Genomic DNA, 22,950 nt, shown 5'->3' with positions numbered 1-22,950 from the left:
GCTTGATTATTTGCTCGGCTAATCACCCACCCGTAATCTCTTACAGACCCATCTAATTCATACCAACTCTGCAAACACCCTGTAGGAAAGCTATCTCCTCCCTCTCCCCCCCGAGGCTGAATATTGACTGATGACTTTCATTTTCAGCTCTCAATTCTGCTGCTAATTTTACACATTTCAATTAATTCCAGCAGGTATTCTTGCACGGGACCTGCTATGATTAGAAGCAGCCGGAGGATGGGTTTCACTGCCATTTTCACTAGGAGCCCCATAATGCAAAAAAACACAGAAAGAGGCTGCGCATATCTCCAGCCTTTTTTTTTTCTTTTTTTCGGGGTGTTGTTTTTTCGCATGATCATCACAATTTTCTTGCAGACGTAAGGCTGTCACGGCTGTCTCTCTCACGGTCCTCTCCGGCGCCTCTCCGCTGCGGGATGATGATGAGGCTCCCCATAGGGATAATGGCATCTACGAGCGTCTCTCCGACGGATGTCCCCCGGATTTAATCCCACCCAGCGCTCAGCCTGGAGAGAGAGAGAGACGCGCGCCTCGGGAGAATAACAGCAGCGCTACACACAGACCCGGACAGACGTTGCCAGGTTTGCCGGCTCGACAGGCAGCAGCCAATGAGATACACGAAGAGACAGTTAGTCAGACTGGCCAGCTCACCAGCAGACATCCAGCAGGAACTGAAGCAGACAGGAACAAACATACAGGTGAACACCTAAGCATGGGTGGCACCAGAGTCAAACTGGTCTCCACAACGCTAAGGCAGCTTTTCCAATCCGAGAACAGTGTGACAGGATTTCTACTGAAGACATGCTACTGATAAAAAAAGATGTATGTTCTGTTTGAGCTGATAATACACCAAACCCCCCTGGATAAAAGCAGCTTTTTAAAGCATCTGTTGAAGGAGTTCTTTCTCTCTTGCTCTCATCCACAATAACAAGGTCAGCACAAGTGGTCAGCCTCACAATGACAACCTTGCAGCTGGTAGAAATTCAATGTCTTGCTCAAGGACACCTCCACAGGTCAGGACTGCTTTAAAGACACGCATCATAGTTCCCCGCTGTGCCAGCCTTCTGCCACATTACATGACTTTAAGATGCTAATCAGTGGTGAAGTATAGTTTAGTACACATCAATGCAGAACATCAATAGAGATGAACTCCAGGCAGAGACTGTCTAAAACCCAGCAGCTACAATACATGTCTAACTGTGCCTGGAAGATGATTATTTTATTGTGATTAATAATGATGTTATCTTTTTAATATTGATTTATTGTCTGAAATGAATTGAATAATTGTGTAAAAATCAAATTTTAGCACCTAAATAAACTCGCAAACACATGGATAGCAAGTAAAATCATCAGAGTATTTGCATCTGAAAAGCAGACACATGATAAAAAATACAACAATGCACTTGAACTAACTTTTCAAACAGCTCAGTGATGCACCGACTGCAAACAGTTTCCCTATAAATATTCATGGGTGCATATATAACCAAATGGTGGCACCGACTACGGGGAGTAGTGTAAAAGATGATCTGACTCCAGCTCGGGGTCAGGAGACCTCCAGAGCCTCGCTGCGCCTGTCGCCATGACTACACGGAGGACTCCATTTACAGCGACACACAGTCGGCGGAGGGAGAGATCGCTCCAGTACCTTCAATTAGCAGCCCATTATCATTCATGAGTTTGTTTGTGCAAAGCTGTAAGATTGAATTCCAGTTAGTGCTCCCTCCCTTGCTCTCGCCTGCTGATATAATGTAAAGGGGAGGAGACGCGGCAGCACGTACAGCGGTCGGCCCTGTCCGCCGTTTCCAGCTCCGCCGCCGCGCTCCATCGGGCTAATTTCTGCTCCGCCGAGGCCTGGCTCATCCCCGTATCTCCCTAGGATGATGTCAGTTGTGCTTGCAAGACACGCAAAGGTCATAAATTAGCAATAGGGCCCCTTGAAGGAGACATGCTGTTAAAGCTTCAACCTGGTGGTACTCCTAAGAGGAGCTTTTAAGACTCACTGTTTTGTATATAAATATATTCATAGATTTGGGTTTTATTTATTTCATTTGACAGTATAGCGCTGCCGTTGTCGTCGCTGTCCCCAGCTGCTCCTCTTGTAGTTTTCTATCTTCATAAATTACATTAAAAAAAAAAAAAAACGGGAGAAATTTCATTGTTTATCTCAGACGCATCCAATATGACCAGTGGACAAAAGCATAATACTGACTGCTCTCTTTCTTCTCTGCAACCCAACAACATGTTTCACTTGTTGTGACATAATTAAAGGAGTGGTAGTGTGTGGTAAACAGGGCCCACTGGCCTACTGTAGTAGCTCTAGTGGTGTGTTTGTGTCCTCCCGGCTGTTTCGTGTGATATAATGTGTTGACCCCAGTGGCGCCAGACCCCTCCATATTGAGATATTAAATTTATGCAACCGCTAAGCTCCTCAACTATTTCACAATAATGTTCAGCCTTCAGTCGCCGTGCGTGGCCACGGCCTGCTGTGGACGTTCTCGAATTTCTGGTGGAAAATTGAACAGCGAGCAACGAGAGAGAGAGAACGAGAGAGTGAAGAAGACAGAGAGAGACGGAGAGAGGAAGAGTCAGAGGGGGGGGGGAGAAGAAGCGAGCCCTGTATATTTTATTCAGTGGCAGCGGAGTACAATTCATAATCAGGGCCGACTGATTCACAGTTTTAATTAAAAAAGTAGCCTTATAGCGCCGGTGGTAACATCTTGATTTATGAAGACCCAACCGCAGGCTCCCATCCACCAGAGAGAGTGAGTCCACCGCGGAGGAGGCGGCGGCGCAGGGAGCGGAGCGGAGGGGATGCTAACACTCACGAGGAGAGGAAGTGTCTCGTTTCTCACAGCAAGGTGGTTGGCACTGTGGGCATATAACACGCTATAAGTGTGTCGGTGTGTGTGTGCGTGTGTCTGACAAGCATATGTGCCGGTCTGTCTGCGCTCAAGCCCGACCGATATATCGACACGGGCGATATCATAGGTTGATTTCAGTATCAGTGTATAGGTTGGCTAATAAGTGAGAGGAAACTGCAGTACAGAAATGTCAAAGACATGTTTGAAGTCATCTGGAAACGCCCTAGGGCTGGAGTGGACTGATGTGCACCTTTCAAAAGGCTGTCAAACTATTTATTTAGTCAACTGTAATAGCTTCAATTAGGGCTGTCAAAGTTAACGCGATAATAACGCGTTAACACAAATTCGATAAAATAATTCAATAACGCCGCTCATTTCTTTAACGCATTGACGCAACTTGCGATTCTTAGGTTGTAGCGGGCTCAGTTTTAAAGCTTGAGTGAAGATACTGGCATCATATGAAACTACAAAACATAAGGAATCCATTGGTACCAACCAATGGTATTCATACCAACTAGTATGTCATACTAGCTTGTCGTGAAGGAGGCTAAATAATGCTCCAAACATACATTACATTTTGTCGAGGAAAAACTGCCATGGCCATTTTCAAAGGGACCCTTTGACCTCTGACCTCAAGATATGTGAATGAAAATGGGTTCTATTGGTACCCATGAGTCTCCCCTTTACAGACATGCCCACTTTCTGATAATCACATGCAGTTTGGGGTAAGTCATAGTCAAGTCAGCACACTGACACACTGACAGGTGTTGTTGCCTGTTGTATACTTTTGTATAGTGGGAGGAAGTGGACACGTATCGTCCATCTATATATACGGTCTATGGTGTCGGCCCAGTCTGCATGTACATGAGCAGCTACACTTGATGCATGCCTCTGACCTGATACACTGGAAAATAATTTTAAAAAAAAGACAACATATAGGGGAATATCAGTGAAAAAAAGAAGATGGATAGGTGGTGGTATAGATATTGGCTCTAGAGTAAAAAGCCTGTTGGAAAATGGCCAGCGCTGCAAATTTAACCATGGCTGATGGAATTTGCTTTGGTCTGACAGTAATGTTAAGTTTATGTCAGCCCCTCCATTTAAATCACCACCATAACAGAATCCCCCTGATACAGAGAGATTTTAATTAAAAAACGGTGTGAGAGAGAGAGGGGAGATAAAATGCAGAGAGAGCATGACAGAAAAGAGGGAACGAGAGAGAGAGAGAGAGTGAGCATTAGATGAGAAAGATGATGCAGAGAGTGAAATAGGAGAGAACAGGGAGAAAAAATAACAGAACAAGAGTGATTACAGGAGTGAGATAAGTGGGAAGTAAGAGCTCATTCTGCATTGGAGTGAAAACAGAAAAAGCACAGTGTGTCTCTACTTTCCTCATGCCTGCGTTTATTTTCTCACTGCAGTGTTCTAGGACTTCGCTCTGTGTGTGTGTGTGTGTGTGTGTGTTTGCGTGTGCATCTGTGCATGTGTTTTCACTTCCTTCTGTGCTCTCCCGTTCTTCGTCACTCTCCGTGATTGATTTTTTAAGGTCTGGCTCACTCGCAATCACGACAGAAAACCACAGAGAGAGAGTACGCGCACACACAGAAACACACACATTGACATGCGCACTGACCCGCCTCGTACTGCCGCACACATACGAGCGCACGGGAGAAGGCTGCATCAATTTGAATGATGCATACGCATACTATGAAATAATCCATTTATGTATAAGGCACACATGGCCTCGGTGTTAAGTAATGAACATGCAGACGCTGTCTCTCAACGTTAACCATTCAGGCATATCCATACCGCCTCTCCAATTACACAACTGATTTATCACAAAAGACACACACTTAGAGGAAGACATGGCAAAACAGGGCTGGAAGAGCAAGCACGCGACAAGCATGTCTACAGTATATATATATATAATTAGAATTTTTTTTTATTATTATTTTAAAGGTACAGTGTGTAGGATTTGGTGGCATCTGGTGGTGTGGTTGCAGATTGCAACCAACTGATTACACCTCCGCTCACTCCTTCCTTTCCAAGACTGTGGGGATAACGTGAGCCGGCAAGTGCAAAACTGCCGTTCGCCTCGCTCAGAGGTCATCCTTACCATAATAACATTACTTTAGGAGCAACTGAAGTCAGACAGCTGCTGGCGGTGATCGCGGTTCAGTCGCACTCACCAGTCCGTTATGAGAGCCAATCCACCCACCCAACATGTGAAAGTATGCAGACAGAAAGAGAGAGTGACAGAGAGAGTGAGGGGAAGAGAAGGTGGAAACTTACAAAAATAAAGAGATTTTGGTAAAGTTTTTATGTTTTTAAACTACATTTTAGTCTTGTTGTTTTTCGTCAACGTTATTACATGTTTGATATCGTCGCAGTTAGCGTTTAATGACGTCGGTGTCGTCTCGTCATCGTCTTAGTCATGGAAAAAAGGTCGTTGACGAACATATTTCATCATAGTTGTCGTTAACGAAATTAACACAGGTCCCATCTGAGCTACTGTAGAGACATGGTGGAGCAACGTGGTGGACTCCGTGAAGAGGACCTGCTCCCTATGTAGATATGAAGGGCTCATTCTGAGCTAACAAAAACACAATTCATAGTTTAAGGAGATTATACACTAATGAAAACATTGTTATGAATATTATATTGCATTTCCGCAAATAGATCCCCCAAAATGTTACACACTGTTCCTTTAAAAGTGAATCCTTCCGCTGTCAGCAGACTGTAAAATTATAAGAATCAAAAAAGGTGCCCATACGTCGCCGTTGTTCATCTATAACACATCGTCAGCAGTTAACACGTGATACACACTTGTACGTGTGAAAACACACATATGCCAAAGGTCACCTTAAAGTCTTCCCTTCTCTCTACACACACATGCACATACTGCCGATTGCATCCCTTTTCTCACTCTTTTTGCACTACAGTATGCGCACAGACACATGCACATACGCACACACACACACACTGACTGGAGAACACGGTACGTAGATGAGAGCCAACGCTGCACTGTGCGACCGAGGAGACAGTATCTCATGTCACCCTGAGGGTTTCCCCGCTTCATAATAGATATCAGACACTTGGGCAACAGTTACAGATAATGTCAGGGGGCAATTTTGTCGTGACAGATAATATAATTCCAGTGGACTTAAAATGTAATATATTATCATGCTGGAGTCAAAACAGAGCTCGCCCTTTACCAGTAGAAAAGTGCTCTTATTTTCCCATATTTGAACATTGGCTCAAATATGAGACTTTACAGCTGCTATAAATAAGTGGCCATATCTATTACACATGCATGATGAAGGCTATCTTTGACATGCAAAGAGGCGATCCACTGCTGAGAATTTCACATATTGAAATTAGGGCTGATAACGCGTTAACGCAATCGATCTACCGAAGGTTGTAGCGGGCTCAGTTTTAAAGCTAGAGTGATGATACTGACATCAGATGAAACTGGAAAACCTAAAGAATCCATTGGTTATACTACATAAATGTCATAAAGGGCTTGTAAAGGGCTTGTAGTGAAGGAGGCTAAATAACGCTCCAAACTTACGTTAAATTTTGGCGAGGAAAAACTGTCATGGCCATTTTCAAAGGGGTCCCTTGACCTCTGACCTCAAGATATGTGAATGAAAATGGGTTCTATGGGTACCCACGAGTCTCTCCTTTACAGACATGCCCACTTTATGATAATCACACGCAGTTTGGGGCAAGTCATAGTCAAGTCAGCACACTGACACACTGACAGCTGTTGTTGCCTGTTGGGCTGCAGTTTGCCATGTTATGATTTGAGCATATTGTTTATACTAAATGCAGTACCTGTGAGGGTTTCTGGACAATATTTGTCATTGTTTTGTGTTGTTAATTAATTTCCAATAATAAATATATACATATATTTACATAAAGCAAGCATATTAGCCCACTCCCATGTTGATAAGAGTTTTAAATACTTGACAAATCTCCCTTTAAGGTACATTTTGTAAAATGTGTAAATAATTTGTGATTAATCACGATTAACTATGGACAATCGTGCAATTAGTCTCGATCAAACATTTTAATCAATTGACAGCCCTAATTGAAATGCATGACACTAAAAAAAGGTGCTTGTTGCATGTTTTTTGACTTCTTAAAGTCACATATGTTTTGATGCCTCCTATGTATCTTCCTCCATACATAGTTTTAGCATGGGACCTGTCAATAATCACCTCCATAATTGTGACCACTATCCACATTATGATCAAAACTGCGTCACATAACACTAGCTGTACAGCTAAGATAAATATTTTTGAAGGATTTATAGTTACAATTAAAACGCAAGAGAGCCTTACGAGCCGAAACAGCTTGAGTGCTCAGTTCTGAGGATTAATATGGACCGTAGACGTCCTATAGACCTACTAGCCTGGGACATTTTAAGGCCGATTGCCTCTCTACCCTCCACCGGCTATTATTATACTATTAACTATATATTTAATGGAGCATCTCGGTGACCCAGCGGGCCGACGTGCATATCGTGTATTTGCAACATTTTCCAGGTCTCTCTTAGGCCTGCTATGTTTATTATTATCTCTGTGTCCGAGGAGGAAATAAAATATGTAAGTCTTTTGTGTGGGTTCAGTTTTAAAAAGCCTTAAAGCACTTCCTGGTCGGGTCAAATCGACTTGGTATCAAGACATTGGCAAGCCTAGTAAGTCATTGATCATCAGCATTCAATAAGAGAATTTAAGTAGAAAAGTACTCACACAATCTCTCTCTCTCTCTCTCACACACACACACACACACACACACACACACATGGTTAATGAGGGTGCCATCAGGGTCTGGCTGTGTGAGCGTGTTCTAATTGTCTTATCTTTCGAGGTCGCACATTCTTGGGCTGAGGTTTAATTTAACACCCAGTCCTCCTCAAGCGCTGGTGTTATTTACACCCCGCTCCATCACCGACACACACCTATACACACACAAACACACACCCCAGACTCAAACCTCAAAAAGTCCTCTTTTACCCTAGCCGTCACCCCTCTCTCTCTCTCACACCCATGTCATTGCTCTCTCTGTTCTCATCTTTCCCATATTGGGCCGTCACCCACCAACAACCCCTCTCCGCTCATGGTAAATTAATTGGCAAGCTGTTGTCATGAGATACCAACTGTATTAGAAAAAAGCACGTACTGATCTCCTTGTTATTCTGTTTGTGTACACTATTACACAAAGAGCACACCTCTGACAGCACTGCAGAAACAAGAGTCCAAAGTGTTTAGCACCTTTAAAACGGAGACGTTTCGGCTTTCCTCTGCTGTAGCTCCAACAGAAAACAGCTGCGTTCACTATTCTGACAGGAGACCATAAGAAATGATTGTGTCCCAAAATTTGATGAAGTCTGAAATAAGTCCCATATCCATATTTGAAACATATATGTCATGTTGCAATGTATCCTCATACAACTGTTTGTAGGATATCTTACAAAAAGTTATTCCTCATTTTGCATTTTCCTACGAATGTCCAGCAACACGTTACGAATGTGTCAATTTCCGCTCTAAGCTTTTCAAAATAAACTTCCGTCTTTTCTAAACCTAAACAACTTAGGTTTAGAAAAGATCATGGTTTTGGTTAAAATAACTCCATAAGCGACGTAACTTAAGTACGGAAGTTCAGGATGAATAAATCAACGTAGACCTCTTTGGTGAAATGCCGTTTTTTTTTTGCTTTTTATACTTCCTGGTTCACGATTACGTGGATTACATACAAATTGATTTTGTGGGGTATATACGAATTTCAGTGCAATACCTTTCGTAGGTATAGCTACGAACATTAACATGACCTGCAATCATCACGCCACAACTTGGGACAATCAGGATTTTTTTAAGCGTTTTTTCCTTTTTAGAAATGTGGCGGCGTAATGCAACAAGCCGTTTCCGATGTATTGTGGGTGATGCAATTGAGCCGCATCTTTGCCCCAAGTTTTATCAAAAAACCTACCAGCGATGACTGAGATATTATGAAGAAACAACTGACGTAATGCCACGCTTGCAGACTGATCTAGTAGTTTATTTTTTCCAGAATTTTCACCAGTGACACAAAATGACAGTGTGTGGAAATTGATCCATAATTAACCCAGAAGTACAAAGTCTCTTGTCACTGTTTGTCAGAAGGACTTTTCACAATTGAACAGTCGGGAGCACTTACAGCGTTTTCTTTCTCAAACTCTGGTTCGGGCTTTCAGAAATCGATGTGAGACGCAAACAGGAACAATTGACTGAATACAGAGAAGAGTTTAAAGGCTGCATGAGAGCTGCATCGTCTGCAGGTGCATTGAGTTTAATCAGGCAGACTTTGACAAACCTATTATGTTTGTGTCCCTAACAATGGCTCACATCACAATCTCCTCTCTCTTCCTTTTGTCTGCCTGCCTAGTTGGAAGTATTACCAGCATCTTCCTGTTCTATACGAGACAGATTGGCAGATACAACCTATTCTTTCCCTTCTCCAGCCCGCCTCTCTCTCTCTGTTTCCCTCTCTTTCTGCAGCCCGGTTGCCACATATCACAGATTTTGACAGCATACGCGGATGAGGTCCCTCAGAGATGCATTAGCTCCCTATTGGGAGTTCTTCTGCTAAACTCCTGGCGGGCATTTCTCCTTAACACAACGCAATCAATATCTTTTAATATTATCTACTGGCAAACAGAATCCCAGCAAAAGGCTGCAGGAGGCTCTGGGACAGACCGAGGCTGCAAGGCGGCCGTGGAGTTTGCTTTGCTTTGCTGAGGCGACTGAAGCGAGGTGAGCATTAGTTATGACATCTCAGCAGCAGCAGCAGCAGGGCCGGGAGACGCTGCCTCGCGTCCGGCTGATCTCCAGCTCTGCTCGCAGGAAGAGAGCGCACTCAGGGATGGTCGAGGGTCACTGCCCATACTTGACCATTTCATCTTTGCAACATCACAAAAACAGGCTTTTAGAGATTCTTTTTGTGTGTAGCTCAGCTGATGATGCACCGCCATCCAATCTGCTAGCAGAGGAGGCGTAGCTCACTCCTGGTAGAACGCCGTATCAAGGGAAAGTAATCCCTTTTCTGGTATAGACTGATTTATTGTCCGGCACAGCTTTCATAATAGGAAAGAAAAACGGAGGTTATGGAGCGGAGATCGAGAAAAAAGACGTTTAAACGGCATTACTTAGTTGCAGCTTCTGCACAACAAGACATTGATCACATTCTGTAAGTATAACATTTATCACATCCCAAGACACAGGTGTTGTTATTGCAAATTAAAGCTGGATCGGCCCTTAAATCAACGACGACAACACCAAGCTGCTGTGAGTTGTACAGAGTTATGTAAAACCTACATTCATTCTGTACCACAACCAGACCGTATATAAGAAGTGGACGTAGTCACCGCGATGTCACCCATTGGTTTGTGGACTGCAATTTTGAAGCCTCAAGTTCAGCGTTCTGGCCGTCGCCTTCTTGTTTTTTTGCAACAAGAAGTGACATGAGAGGGTGGCGCTGAGTACAACTGAACGCTGAATAAGACATTTTTAGGTGACCAAGACGGTTATAATTAATTTTCATTAGGGATGCACCAATCCGACTTTATCAGTCTCGATATCGATACCGATACCTGGGCTTTAGGTATCGGCCTATACCGAGTAAGGATCCGATACCAGTGGGATCATTCTTTTACGTGTAAAGCAACATCAGGCTTGACATAAACATTGCTTTCCTAATTTTTTAAGACAATACATATATATATATATATATATATATATGTGTGTGTGATATACTGAATTGTTATTTATTATTAAAATAATAAATCATACACCAGTAACTTGGTAAAAAAAAATCTTCAAAATTAACAGGAATTACAATTCAAGTGTAAACCTTTTAAGTGCAGCAACAAATACAGGAATAAACTAATACAGGAATTAAAATTCCAGTATATAAGATATAAACATAAAACTGAATAGATCGGCCCAATTGTCACCAATATCCGATCCAGCTATTTAAGTCAGTATCGGCCCGATATCCGATCCGGTATGGGTATTGGTGCATCCCTAATTTTCATGGACTGAAAACACACTGTGAAAGGGTTAAAGTTGTAAGACGAAAACACAAACAACACCCAGACCGGACAACACCCAGACCGGACAACACCGTGGTAGCGACCTGTCAATCACAAGGTAGCCACGCCCTAAAGCATACCATGCTTTATGGTCTATTTGACTCTAAATGGGACCATAGGTTACTAAATGAACATCATGCTGTATTGAAGAAGACTTGAAACTAGTGATTGAGACCATAAACTCATGTTTACAATGTTTACTGAGGTAATAAATCAAGTGAGAAGTAGGCTCATTTTCTCATAGACTTCTATACAATCAGACCTCTTATGGCAACCAGAGGAGTCGCCCCCTGCTGGCTGTTAGAAAGAATGCAAGTTTAAGGCACTTCAGCATTGGCTTCACTTTTCAGACCCGGAGGTTGCCCACTGGCCTCCACCGAATAACACAATAATATAAGTTTTTAGAGTGAATCAAAGTTTTGTTGTGAGCCCCAGTATTATGGATTTCACTGCCCTTTGGACTGTACTGCTACAGTATACAAATAAAGAATCTGTTTGGTTTATCATTCGGCTGCAATCATCCTTTCTCTCAACTACACAGCAAAATCCTCCGACACTCTGCATTGTTAGTCCTCTAGGCATGAGCACAAGTGTTTCCTGTCGATCATTGCTGCGTTAAGATGCTGACCTGTGGCGTACACACTCACACACACACACACACACACACACACACACACACACACCCCGAAAAACAAATCATTCACCCGCTTCAACAACACAACCTCTAGGTGAGGCCAGAAAACAACAAGTCAGCTGAAGCCGAGCGCAGAGCTGCTCTCTCTTCCAGACAGCTGCTCACATACCTGTACTGGCTTTTAGTCTATATATATATACAGACGTAGGCAAAGTTGTTGGTACCCTTCCGTTAAAGAGAGAAAAACCCACAATGGTCACTGAAATAACTTGAAACTGACAAAAGTAATAATAAATAAAAATTTACTGAAAATTAACGAATGAAAATCAGCTATTGTTTTTGAATTATGGTTCAGCAGAATCATTTAAAAAAACAAACTAATGAAACTGACCTGGACAAAAATGATAGTACCCTTAACTTAATATTTTGTTGCACAACCTTTTGAGGCAATCACTGCAAACAAGTGATTTCTGTAACTCTCAATGAGATTTCTGCACCTGTCGACAGGTATTTTGGCCCACTCCTCGTGAGCAAACTGCTCCAGCTGTCTCAGGTTTGAAGGGTGCCTTCTCCAGACTGCATGTTTCAGCTCCTTCCACAGATGTTCAATAGGATTTAGATCAGGGCTCATAGAAGGCCACTTCAGAATAGTCCAATGTTTTGTTCTTAGCCATTCTTGGGTGTTTTTAGATGTGTTTTGGGTCATTATCCTGTTTGAGGACCCATGACCTGCAACTGAGACCAAGCTTTCTGACACTGGGCAGCACATTTCGCTCCAGAATGCCTTGATAGTCTTGAGATTTCATTGCACCCTGCACAGATTCAAGACACCCTGTGCCAGATGCAACAAAGCAGCCCCAGAACATAACCGAGCCTCCTCCATGTTTCACATTAGGTACAGTGTTCTTTTCTTTGGATGCTTCATTTTTGCGTCTGTGAACATAGAGCTGATGTGACTTGCCAAAAAGCTCCAGTTTTGTCTCATCTGTCCAAAGGACATTCTCCCAGAAGCTTTGTGGCTTGTCAATATGCATTTTGGCAAATTCCAGTCTCGCTTTTTTATGATTTGCGTCCTCCTGGGTCGTCTTCCATTAAGTCCACTTTGGCTCAAACAGTGACGGATGGTGCGATCTGACACTGATGTACCTTGACCTTGGAGTTCACCTCTAATCTCTTTGGAAGTTGTTCTGGGCTCTTTGGTTACCATTCGTATTATCTGTCTCTTCAATATGTCATCAATTTTCCTCTTGCGGCCACGTCCAGGGAGGTTGGCTACAGTCCCGTGGACCTTAAACTTCTGAATAATATGTGCAGCTGTAGTCACAGGAACATCAAGCTGCTTGGAGATGGTCTTATAGCCTTTACCTTTAACATGAAGGTCTATAATGTTCTTTCTGATCTCCTGAGACAACTCTCTCCTTAGCTTTCTGTGGTCCATGTTCAGTGTGGTACACACCATGATACCAAACAGCACAGTGACTACTTTTCACCCTTTAAATAGGCAGACTGACTGATTACAAGTTTGAAGATACCTGTGATGCTATTTACAGGACACACCTTAGTTTAACATGTCCCTATGGTCAAACTATTTTACATCTTTTCTAGGGGTACCATCACTTTTGTCCAGGTCAGTTTCATTAGTTTGTTTTTTAAAATGATTCTGTTGAACCACAATTCAAAAACAATATCTGATTTTCATTAGTTCATTTTCAGTAAATTTTTATTTATTATTACTTTTGTCAGTTTCAAGTTATTTCAGTGACCATTGTGGGTTTTTCTCTCTTTAACGGAAGGGTACCAACAACTTTGCCTACGTCTGTATATATATATATATATATATATATATATATATATATATATATATAAACACAGAGAGAGACAGAATTATACAATAATCTACCTATTAACACAAATAGTCACACATATAATGAAACAACAGTGAAATGCATGCACACACGTATAAATATATGAATTAAACACACTAGAATACACTCACGTACAGACACAGACAATGATACACATTCACCTATATAGGACAGCAACTAACAATTATTTTCATGATTGACACATCTATTTTTTTTTTTTTTACAATTAATCCATTATTTTCTTAGTCCAGATGTTTTCAAACTGGGAGAGTTGAAGTGGAGGTGTGGAGGGAGAGACGTGAGGCTATGATGTTGCGTGAGATGAAAGAGAAGGACGGAAGTAATTTGGCCCGCAATTTGCATTAAAAAATCTGTACTTGTTCTCAGAGTCATAACTCGGTCAAATCTGAACACACAGACATGATACATCTATTTTTAGATTCCGTGCGACTACACTTTTCGAGGAAGCCGTTATCCCGATCCATAAAAACGTAAATAAACGTCCATAAACCCGTTCAGAAATCATAAAAAATACATTCCTTATAACTCAAGAACTTGCCTGAGAATCATCTCATTTTTAAGTTTTCTGCAGTATCAAAGTAACTCCGTGATAGTGGTCTGTACATCCATGGGTAAATTGCAAACAGGAACTGCTGATAGTTAATTCGGCATACTTTATGCCGGCCAATTTGCCAAACTGTAAACAAATATAGGTTAAAAATAATGGGTCAAGTTGTAGCCTCCAGCTATGGCAACATCCTTACTTTCTTGACCACAAGTCAAGGTGACGTCTTCTGAATGCTTGTTTTGATCGACCAACAGTCTAAATTCACTTTACAATGATATAAATTAGAAAAAAAGCAACATAGCCTCACATTTGAGAGACTAGAACCACTATACTATGTTGACATTTTTCAACGGTAAATGACTTAAAGGAACACTATGTACGATTTGGCGGCATCTAACGGTGTGGTGACAAACTGCAACCAACTGAGTATCCCTACGCTCCCTCCTCCCTCTCCAAGACTGTGGTAATGTGAGCCGCCGAGTGCAAACTCGTGGTAACGCCGTTCGCCTCGCACAGAGGCCATCTTTACCATAACAACACAACTTTAGGAGGAACGGAAGTCAGACGACGGCTGGTGGTACCACGGTTTTGCACTCACATTAGCGCAATTTCACAAGGCTGTGAGAGAAATACGGTGGCCTTCAGGTAACGTAAAACTAGAGCCAGTGTTTGGTTTGTCCGTTCTGGGCTACTGTAGAAACATGGCGGAGCAACATCGCGGACTCCATGAAGAGGACCCGCTCCCTATGGAGATATGAAGGGCTCATTCTAAGCTAACGAAAACACAACGATTCTTAGTTTCAGTATATTGTATACTAATGAAAACATAGTTATGAATATTATATTCCATTTCTGCTAATAGACACCCCGAAATGTTACACACTGTTCCTTTAAACAACTAATTCACTTTTAAAATGGTTGTCTATTAAACTCCTGTCGATCGACTAATCGTTCCAGCATCAGATCTACCCAACAACTGGAGCACAAACACCGACGGCACCCGACGCCTCCTCACAGCAGCATCTGAGGACGTGCCAGAAAATAACAGATGCCACCAAAGCAAATGTTGGAAGTGCAGCGCTCAGCTAATGACTGGATCTGCAGGGCCGTTTTCCAGGTGACTTATGTTACAGCTCCGCTGCTGGAGACGAGGATGAGTGAAGCTGTATTGATCCGCTGTTTTGCGACTCGATCGATGCAACCACACAGACCTTAGCTGTTTTCAGGTCGAGCTACAAACCACGTGATCTTACGGTCCAAATTCAATTAATATTAAATGATAATTCACCAGAGACATGCACTCGCCCTGCTCCTGTATCTTACAAGTTTATTCAATTACAAGATAATTGAACATCAGCGAAGCCGAGGTGTAACAATATGATTGGAATTCATTACAAAGAGAAACGTGCCAGGGCGGGTTGGCCGTGCCTGAAAAGTTTCTTTGAATAAGACTGAGTTATTGAATTAATGAGATATGCACACACACACACTGCTGTGCAATTTTTGCATATGGTGACAAATCAGAATAGAAAGCAGCACAGGCACATCAGAAGTCTTCCTGAGAAAACCCACAGCTGCACGCTCTCTATCGTCTACTCCACGTCCCCAGAAACAACTACCAAAACACTTCCTCTCTTCTCTTCCTCCCTTTAAATCCTTTTCTCCTGTCCTTTTCTTCATCAAAAGCCTCCTAACTCCCCGGGTCTTGAATTTGCTCTAATTTAGAAAAACACAGTCGGAGGAAAAAAAAAAGAAAAGACTTCCTCTTTCCACACCCTTTCTATAAAAAAAAAAAAAAGGCATGAAAAGAAGAATGATGTCAGTTATGAAAATTCTCCCAAAATAAGCACATAAGAATACTCGCTATTCAGCTGAAGAATGCAACACCAGACTTTAAAATAAACACTATAGGAAGAAGACAGATACACCCAAGAGGTGCTCATTTATCTCACTGTTACGCTTCAATACGGAAGTCTGCCGTTAATTACATTCTGTACTTCAGCGGGCACGAGAAAGGTGATCCGAAAATATTTCATACTTTATTTCACACATCAAAGACTGTACCTCGATTACAGTATGCTACCAGTTTTGGGCATTGGATGTGAATGATGACGTGGGCTCCAAGAGTCTAAATACGAGTCTGTTGTTAATTGGATTTGACTGAAAAATGAGCCGTGCTGCACTTAATTATGGCACTGAGTGGTGGTGATATAATGAGGGGCCAAAATCCCATTTAGGTTAGGTACACAAGGGCTGGAGATAAAAGCTTTAAAAAAAAAAAAAAAAACTCGAGACATTATTATTCTAATATGTCCTCATTTTAACCATTATTCCAACAGTTGTTTTTTTTAAACAGTTTATGTAAGAGCAGGAAGCTTGCTGGACTTGAATAATAGGCCTAACAGACTAATAGTCTGTAACACAGAGTATGACTTTTTTTTGTTGTTAATGAGATTCACCGCCACTGTTAATTCATCTATATGGTAATGTTTTATGACGCAGGGCAATAGTAGGCAATGTGCAGCGTCAGCATCAGCCGAGGCAGCTGCTGTGACTTTCAGCTGGAACGACGGAGGGCCGAGGCTGAGGCACTTCATTACCAAGCAGCACCGTCGCTCTGCTGCTGGCTAAAGGCGGCGGCTTAAAGTAATAGCGGTAACTGTGTAATGGCAGTATTTGTAGTGTGCTCACACAGCGTGTGCACAGTCCGTCACCCGCACATACCACAACAACAACCAGTGCCTGCCATCCCAAAAAAAAAAAACAAGAAGAAATTTGAGTTTCTCAATCTTGCCCCTCTGCACTGAGGCTCAGTCTCTTAAACGTCACGGCTGATTAATAGTGCATGGGAAGGGAGGAAAGGAGGGAGAGGAAGAGAGAAAGGTGGTAGAACTTGAGAGCAATAAAAAAAAAAGAAAGCTGAGGAGATGAATGTATGAGAAAACGATGGAATGTGCTGATATGATAATGGCCTCTCGTGGGCCCTTGTGGCAAACACATTTTACTCTGTGTAATTTTGTCCTGGGACAGAGAGAGAATTACGTCTTCTTTTATCTTATCACACAAAACATAGCGTCTCTCCCTCCTTCATACGGCACAACAGAGCATGAACGCAAACCAAATGGTGACAAAAACCTCACTCAACAAATCCTTTAATTGCCTGATCAATGCCTGTAGAGCCATGCAAATTAAGCCGATAGTCGATAGGGGGGTAGGTCGGGGTTGAACGTCCGCGCGCTGACGCATGCCACTGATCAAAGTGCACAGTGCGCTAAAAACCCAGGATTAAGCCACTTCATCTGTAGGCTCCACCTTGAACCATTATCCTGACCCTCAAGGCGTGAGATACAAAGCGAAAAAAGCCTTTAGAAGTTCTAGACCATCCATCACTGAGCTTTAGGAAAGGGAAGCTGCTGCAGACGCACAAACACACACACACACAGGTGAGATACGACGGGATGCTTCGGCGGTTCTCTACAGGGACAACACGAGAAAAACTAAGAGCAGCTCGAGCTGGAGAGATGCCTCATGCATCAATATGGTCTACCTTGTGTTTTGCCAGCCAAAGTCTCATCCCAGCGTCTCAGAAGTAGCATGATGGTGCGGCCTGGGACTCCTCTCTCCCTCTCATAGCCTCAGACTGAGGGAGGCTGAACTACAAGAAACACAGGGGGAAAGACAACATGAGTATTGATTGTTAGCATGTATTGTATCTTAAAATATTCTAATTTTGAGTTTCTGTCATAACAGTTTGTATTTCTGACTGTGCAATCATTAATCAAAAGAGCTGAAAAGAGCAACACTTTTCATTTCTGACTGTTAAATGCAGAAAAAGGAGCACATAAAATATCAATTTTCAAAGCAAAAAAGGCTCTAAACTAAGGCTGTCAATCACACATTTTGAATCTGTTCAAAATGTACCTTAAAAGGGAGATTTGTCAAGTATTTAATACTCTCATCAACAAGGGAGTGGGCAAATATGCTGCTTTATGCAATTGTATGTATATATATATATAGGGCTGTCAAAGTTAACGGGATAATAACAAAGTTAACACGATAATAACGCAAATTCCTTTAAACGCCTTTAATTTCTTTAACGTATTAACGCAACTTGAGATACTTAGGTTGTAGCGGGCTCAGTTTAAAAGAGTGAAGATACTGGTATCATATGAAACTAGAAAGCCTAGAATAAATATATACATACGTTTGTATAAAGCAAGCATATTTGCCCACTCTCATGTTGATAAGAGTATTAAATACTTTCTCCCTTTAAGGTACATTTTGAAAAGACAAAAAATTTGCGATTAATTTGCAATTAATCGCAAATTAAATATTTTAATTGATTGACAGCCCTAATACATATATTATTTGAAATCAATTAACAACACAAAACAATGACAAATATTGTCCAGAAACCCTCACAGGTACTGCATTTAGTATAAAACAATATGCTCCAATCATAACATGGCAAACTGCAGCCCAACAGGCAACAACAGCTGTCAGTGTGTCAGTGTGCTGACTTGACTATGACTTGCCCCAAAACTGTATGTGATTATCATAAAGTGGGCATGTCTGTAAAGGGGAGACTCGTGGGTACCCATAGAACCCATTTACATTCACATATCTTGAGGTCAGAGGTCAAAGGACATCTTTGAAAAAGGCCATGACAGTTTTTCCTCGCCAAAATTTAACGTAAGTTTGGAGCATTATTTAGCCTCCTTCACGACAAGCTAGTATGACATGGTTGGTACCAATGGATTCCTTAGGTTTTCTCAGGATTTTTCATATGCTGCTGTAACATCACTCTAGCTTTAAAACTGAGCCCGCTACAACCTCTGAAAAGTGGAATAGCAGCCGGATTGCATTTGCATTAACGTGTTATTATCACGTTAACTTTGACAGCCCTTCTCTAAACACAAAGAAACTCTTCCTGAAATTTATCATTTCCAGGTGTCACCCCACCAGCAGGTTTATTTGCTCTAACCAGCTGCACTTTATATAAAATAAATGGCTTTCAGTCTCCATGATTAATTGAATTACACCCATCTACCAGGACACCTCATTAGGTGTGTTGAAGCAAATACAGATGTGCGTGAATGGAGAGGTGAGATTACGTCGCTGAGCATTTATCTCTCCTCCACATCATAATCCCTCCAGTGTTGATTGCGAACAAGCAATCGGCGCCATGCCGTGGGGAACTCACAGCAGTTTTAGGTAAAATCCTCGACGGGTCAAGGGGGTAAAGCAGCAATTTTGAGGTAATTGTACTCCACAGGAGCAGCTTCGCTTCCGTTCTCCCCTTCGCCCCTCCGACGAGACGTCTGGCGTCGCTTGTTTCTCTGACGTCCGCCAGTCTGTTATTGCAAAGGGAACAGGGAGGACAGAGGGTTAGAAGCAGGTTGCAGTCAGTTAGACTCTAATAAAAGCGTGCTGAGCTTTGGCACGACATGCAACCTCTGACCTGCTCCCTGTAGAATTAATAAGTTAAGATTTAAAATGCACAACTTGATCTGAATAAAGCTCTCCTTAATTTGTTTAAATGCATCTCACAACACCCTTTAGTGAACTCTGTGTGTGTGTTTGTGTGTGTGTGTGTGCGCGCTCAGGGGATAAAACAGTCTGATTTGAGGAAATTCAAGCCCAGTATGATAAATAATACATTTCCTCCAAATGTACTGTAGTACTAAATTGTCTCTTGCCTTCATCCCCAACAACCGCCCAACTACAGTACATACTAGATCAGAAGAATAATAAATAGCTTTCTATTAATCCAGATTATAACTCGTATACCGTGAACACACTCCCCACATATGAAACTGAAGGGGAGAGTGTGGGCCATACTTTAGGTAAATGAATGATTAATTGAAATATGTCGATGAATAATAAACCAGTCTCTGCGGGGTAACAGATTGTACTTTTCATATTTAATAGATTGATGGGCCCTCACACTCACAGCAAACATGTAATCACAGACCCGTCACGTGTCCGTGGTTCGACACATGAAACAGAAGGGGGTGAACAGTACAGTAGATTAAAACATCAAAGAAGGCCTACGCTGCTCACTTGAAAACGCCCAGGCTGTTTTCAGCTTGTTTTTTAGCTTCTACTAATCCCACAAAAGGGCCTAAATGTTGCTTTTTTCCCGTACACTCTGTGTGTGTGCTCCCACCACTTCTCGCGGACGGCGTCTGCATCGATACAAGTCCTCTTAATCAGCTCCGATGAATTATTGAATAGCCTTTTTATATCAGATCATGACCCATATTCCGCTCGCTTGAAGTGAATACGCTGCCAATAAAAATGTACTTTTTTTAAGTCGCCCCACATAGGCTCCCTGCTCGCTCTCTAATGGTTGAACAGGATTCAGACGCACGCACGCACGCTGCGGAAAGTTACGAGCTATTTAGATGAAGACCGATTCAACAAGATGATGGACGAGGTTCGCCGTGCAGCGTCACACTGAAGTGTTTTTTTCAAATCGTCTTTACGCGTTTTAGGGTTCTGATGCTCTAGAAGCACAGCAATCCTTAGACGGCGCAGAGCGGAAGTTACTTGAAGATAAGATATCTAATAGAGTGTTATTGCTGGTTTCATTAAGGCGGATGCAGCGCTCAGAGCCAGACGCAGGAGTTGTATTGTCGTCTCATTAGGTAGCACATGGGGAGAAGGAGAGGCAGGGAGAGAATCAGTAGGAAGAGGGGATGGGATTATGAATCTCCTTAGCCCCTGCTGTCTCCTCTCCTGGCCTGTTTATCAATGACGACTGCAAACACGGTGCCTGTGAAATCTCTTAAGCTCCGTTCGGGAGACTTTTTGGCAGACTTCTTTTTCACGTATAAGCTTCTGGCATCGAGCGTTTTTCAAAAATTGGCAGGAGGCTTTGAAATATGCGGTTGTGCCCCGGTCACCAAATACAACTGATTTATTGTTCTGGCCATATTTACACGACTGTGATTCATTTAGAATGAGGTTACGCTTTAAGTCTTAGAATTACACTGACGGACAAACATTAACTACGATGTCACTTTTGGCAGGGACGCTAATTTAGTGTTAATATGCAAAATATGATGCTGCTACTTTCCTTTAAATAAAAATACATTATTTTTCTTTCTCGTCAGTGACGAGGGTTAATGATCCCGAATATGATCCAGAACTTCGCTAAGAAATCACCTCCACATTTGCACGGAAGTGATGCTCGGCCATATCCGTCTTTCAAACTGTTCATTTGGATGGCAATCTACCACCCAGCCACGCTTGAAAGGATCGGTTCAAACTTAAATGTGCTAAATACTGGATTTGTGGTGCCTTCAAATGTAACTCGTGAGCTTGTGTTTACAACATGGGAAGTCGTGTACGTAATATGCTTGGTGTTCAAGTGGTTAAGCCTTGAGAACACCGCTGCTAAGCTGACGGCAATATTAACGTTACTGTCGGCGTCTAGAAGCCATAGAGGCTAACAATTTAGCAAGCTAGCAAGCGGGTAACATAATGTAGTAAATGCAAAGGCCTTATGACAGAGGAGAAAGATGAGGCTGTTGGGAATATCAACATTTTCCTCAGACATGTTATAGAATAGCAAAGAAACACAATATACAGTACAACTAAAATTACAATATATTAACTTATTATGTACTGAAAAATTAACTTCCAAGGCCTCCGCCATTTCTGACAACGCCAACAAACACGTCACAGCTCGTGAACTCTGAGCTTTCAGAAAATTTCCACTTAAGAGGTTGTGAATACCACAAGAGGGGGGCGTTCATATGGACTTTTCTGGTGAACACAGTAAACACCACCCCGTTTGAAGGCACCATTGGAGCATTTCTATTGCCTCTCAAAAGCTCTCAACATGGCGATGGCCAACAGTGCTAACAGCGCTAACAGTGCAAAACAACGGCGATTGCGTTGACAGAGCTAACAGTGTGTACTGGGGGGGAACTTGAAGTTGGGTGCTACGCCATTGGTCGGAACGCCGTTATCACCTGTAACCGACCTATGAGAGCAGTGCAGAGCAGCGGCCGTGAGCTAGCCTGTGGGGCAAGCTCACATGCACAAACATGTACTAAAAGGCATGCGCGGCTATGTCAACAAAGCACAGAGAAGCTCTGATTACAACACAGAGGGAGTGTGACTTCATTCTCTGCTCAGGTAGACATTACTCCTCTATATCTTTACATAGCAAATAGTGATTTGGTGCTATATTAATGCTCTGAATATCAAATTTAGCACCTTTATTCAGCATCCTCTGCATAACTAAAGTCCAATCAGCTATATCAACTACAGTTTTCCAGCTAAGTGGGACATAACGTTCACACCACCGTCCATTTTTGCTTCTGCCTCCCTCGACCACATTGTCAAGAATATTCAAGCGAATTTCACCTGTTGTGAAAACTGTAATATATTTGTGATACAGTGAAAAGACAGCGGGCTGAGCCATGTGTCAGAGGCGGAGCTTTCAAAACCGAGACGTCCATTTTGCAGCGTGGCAGCTGTGACAGCTTTGACACACTACCAGGGCTTAAGTGCCCATCTGTAGATAGGCTTCCGGGGTCACATGTGTGCCAAGAGCACCGAGCAGAATGGGTAATGGTTCCGGGTGGGTTCGACAGGTACGTAGCCTTAACCTTGACTGTGCACACACACACATACACACACGCTGTATGAATCCAAACTGCTGTCAGCCATATGATGGGAAAGTTAATCAGAAAAAAGGGGTCAATCATCAACGCACCTATGATGGATAGATGGACAAAGTGTCTGTATGTGTGTGTGTGAGAGACAGAGAGCGAGGAAGTGGGTGTGAATTGCATTTTGCTGCAGACATATAGACTCAACATTTCATTCCAACACACTCCACCAGGAGATATGCT

The 22,950-nt window shown here is 42.4% G+C and overlaps 1 protein-coding gene across 3 annotated transcripts in view; it reads right to left on the bottom strand.

The window, feature by feature from the left end:
- The window catches only part of LOC119501642 (glutamate receptor ionotropic, NMDA 2B-like), a 161,175-nt gene that overhangs the window by 131,146 nt on the left and 7,079 nt on the right, over window positions 1–22,950 (bottom strand). For all 3 annotated transcript variants that reach the window (XM_037792128.1, XM_037792127.1, XM_037792129.1), the window contains 2 exons: window positions 19,284–19,434; window positions 17,628–17,735 (listed from right to left, as the gene is read on the bottom strand). In XM_037792128.1, the coding sequence (XP_037648056.1) occupies window positions 17,628–17,654 (27 nt within the window). In that variant the 5' untranslated portion in view covers window positions 17,655–17,735; window positions 19,284–19,434. The remainder of the gene's footprint in view (window positions 1–17,627; window positions 17,736–19,283; window positions 19,435–22,950) is intronic.

The sequence above is a fragment of the Sebastes umbrosus genome, chromosome 14, assembly GCF_015220745.1.
Source record: "Sebastes umbrosus isolate fSebUmb1 chromosome 14, fSebUmb1.pri, whole genome shotgun sequence".
Lineage (NCBI taxonomy): Eukaryota > Metazoa > Chordata > Actinopteri > Perciformes > Sebastidae > Sebastes > Sebastes umbrosus.
The sequence above is the reverse complement of the archived record's forward strand: the minus strand, read 5'-3'. Positions and strand labels throughout refer to the sequence as shown.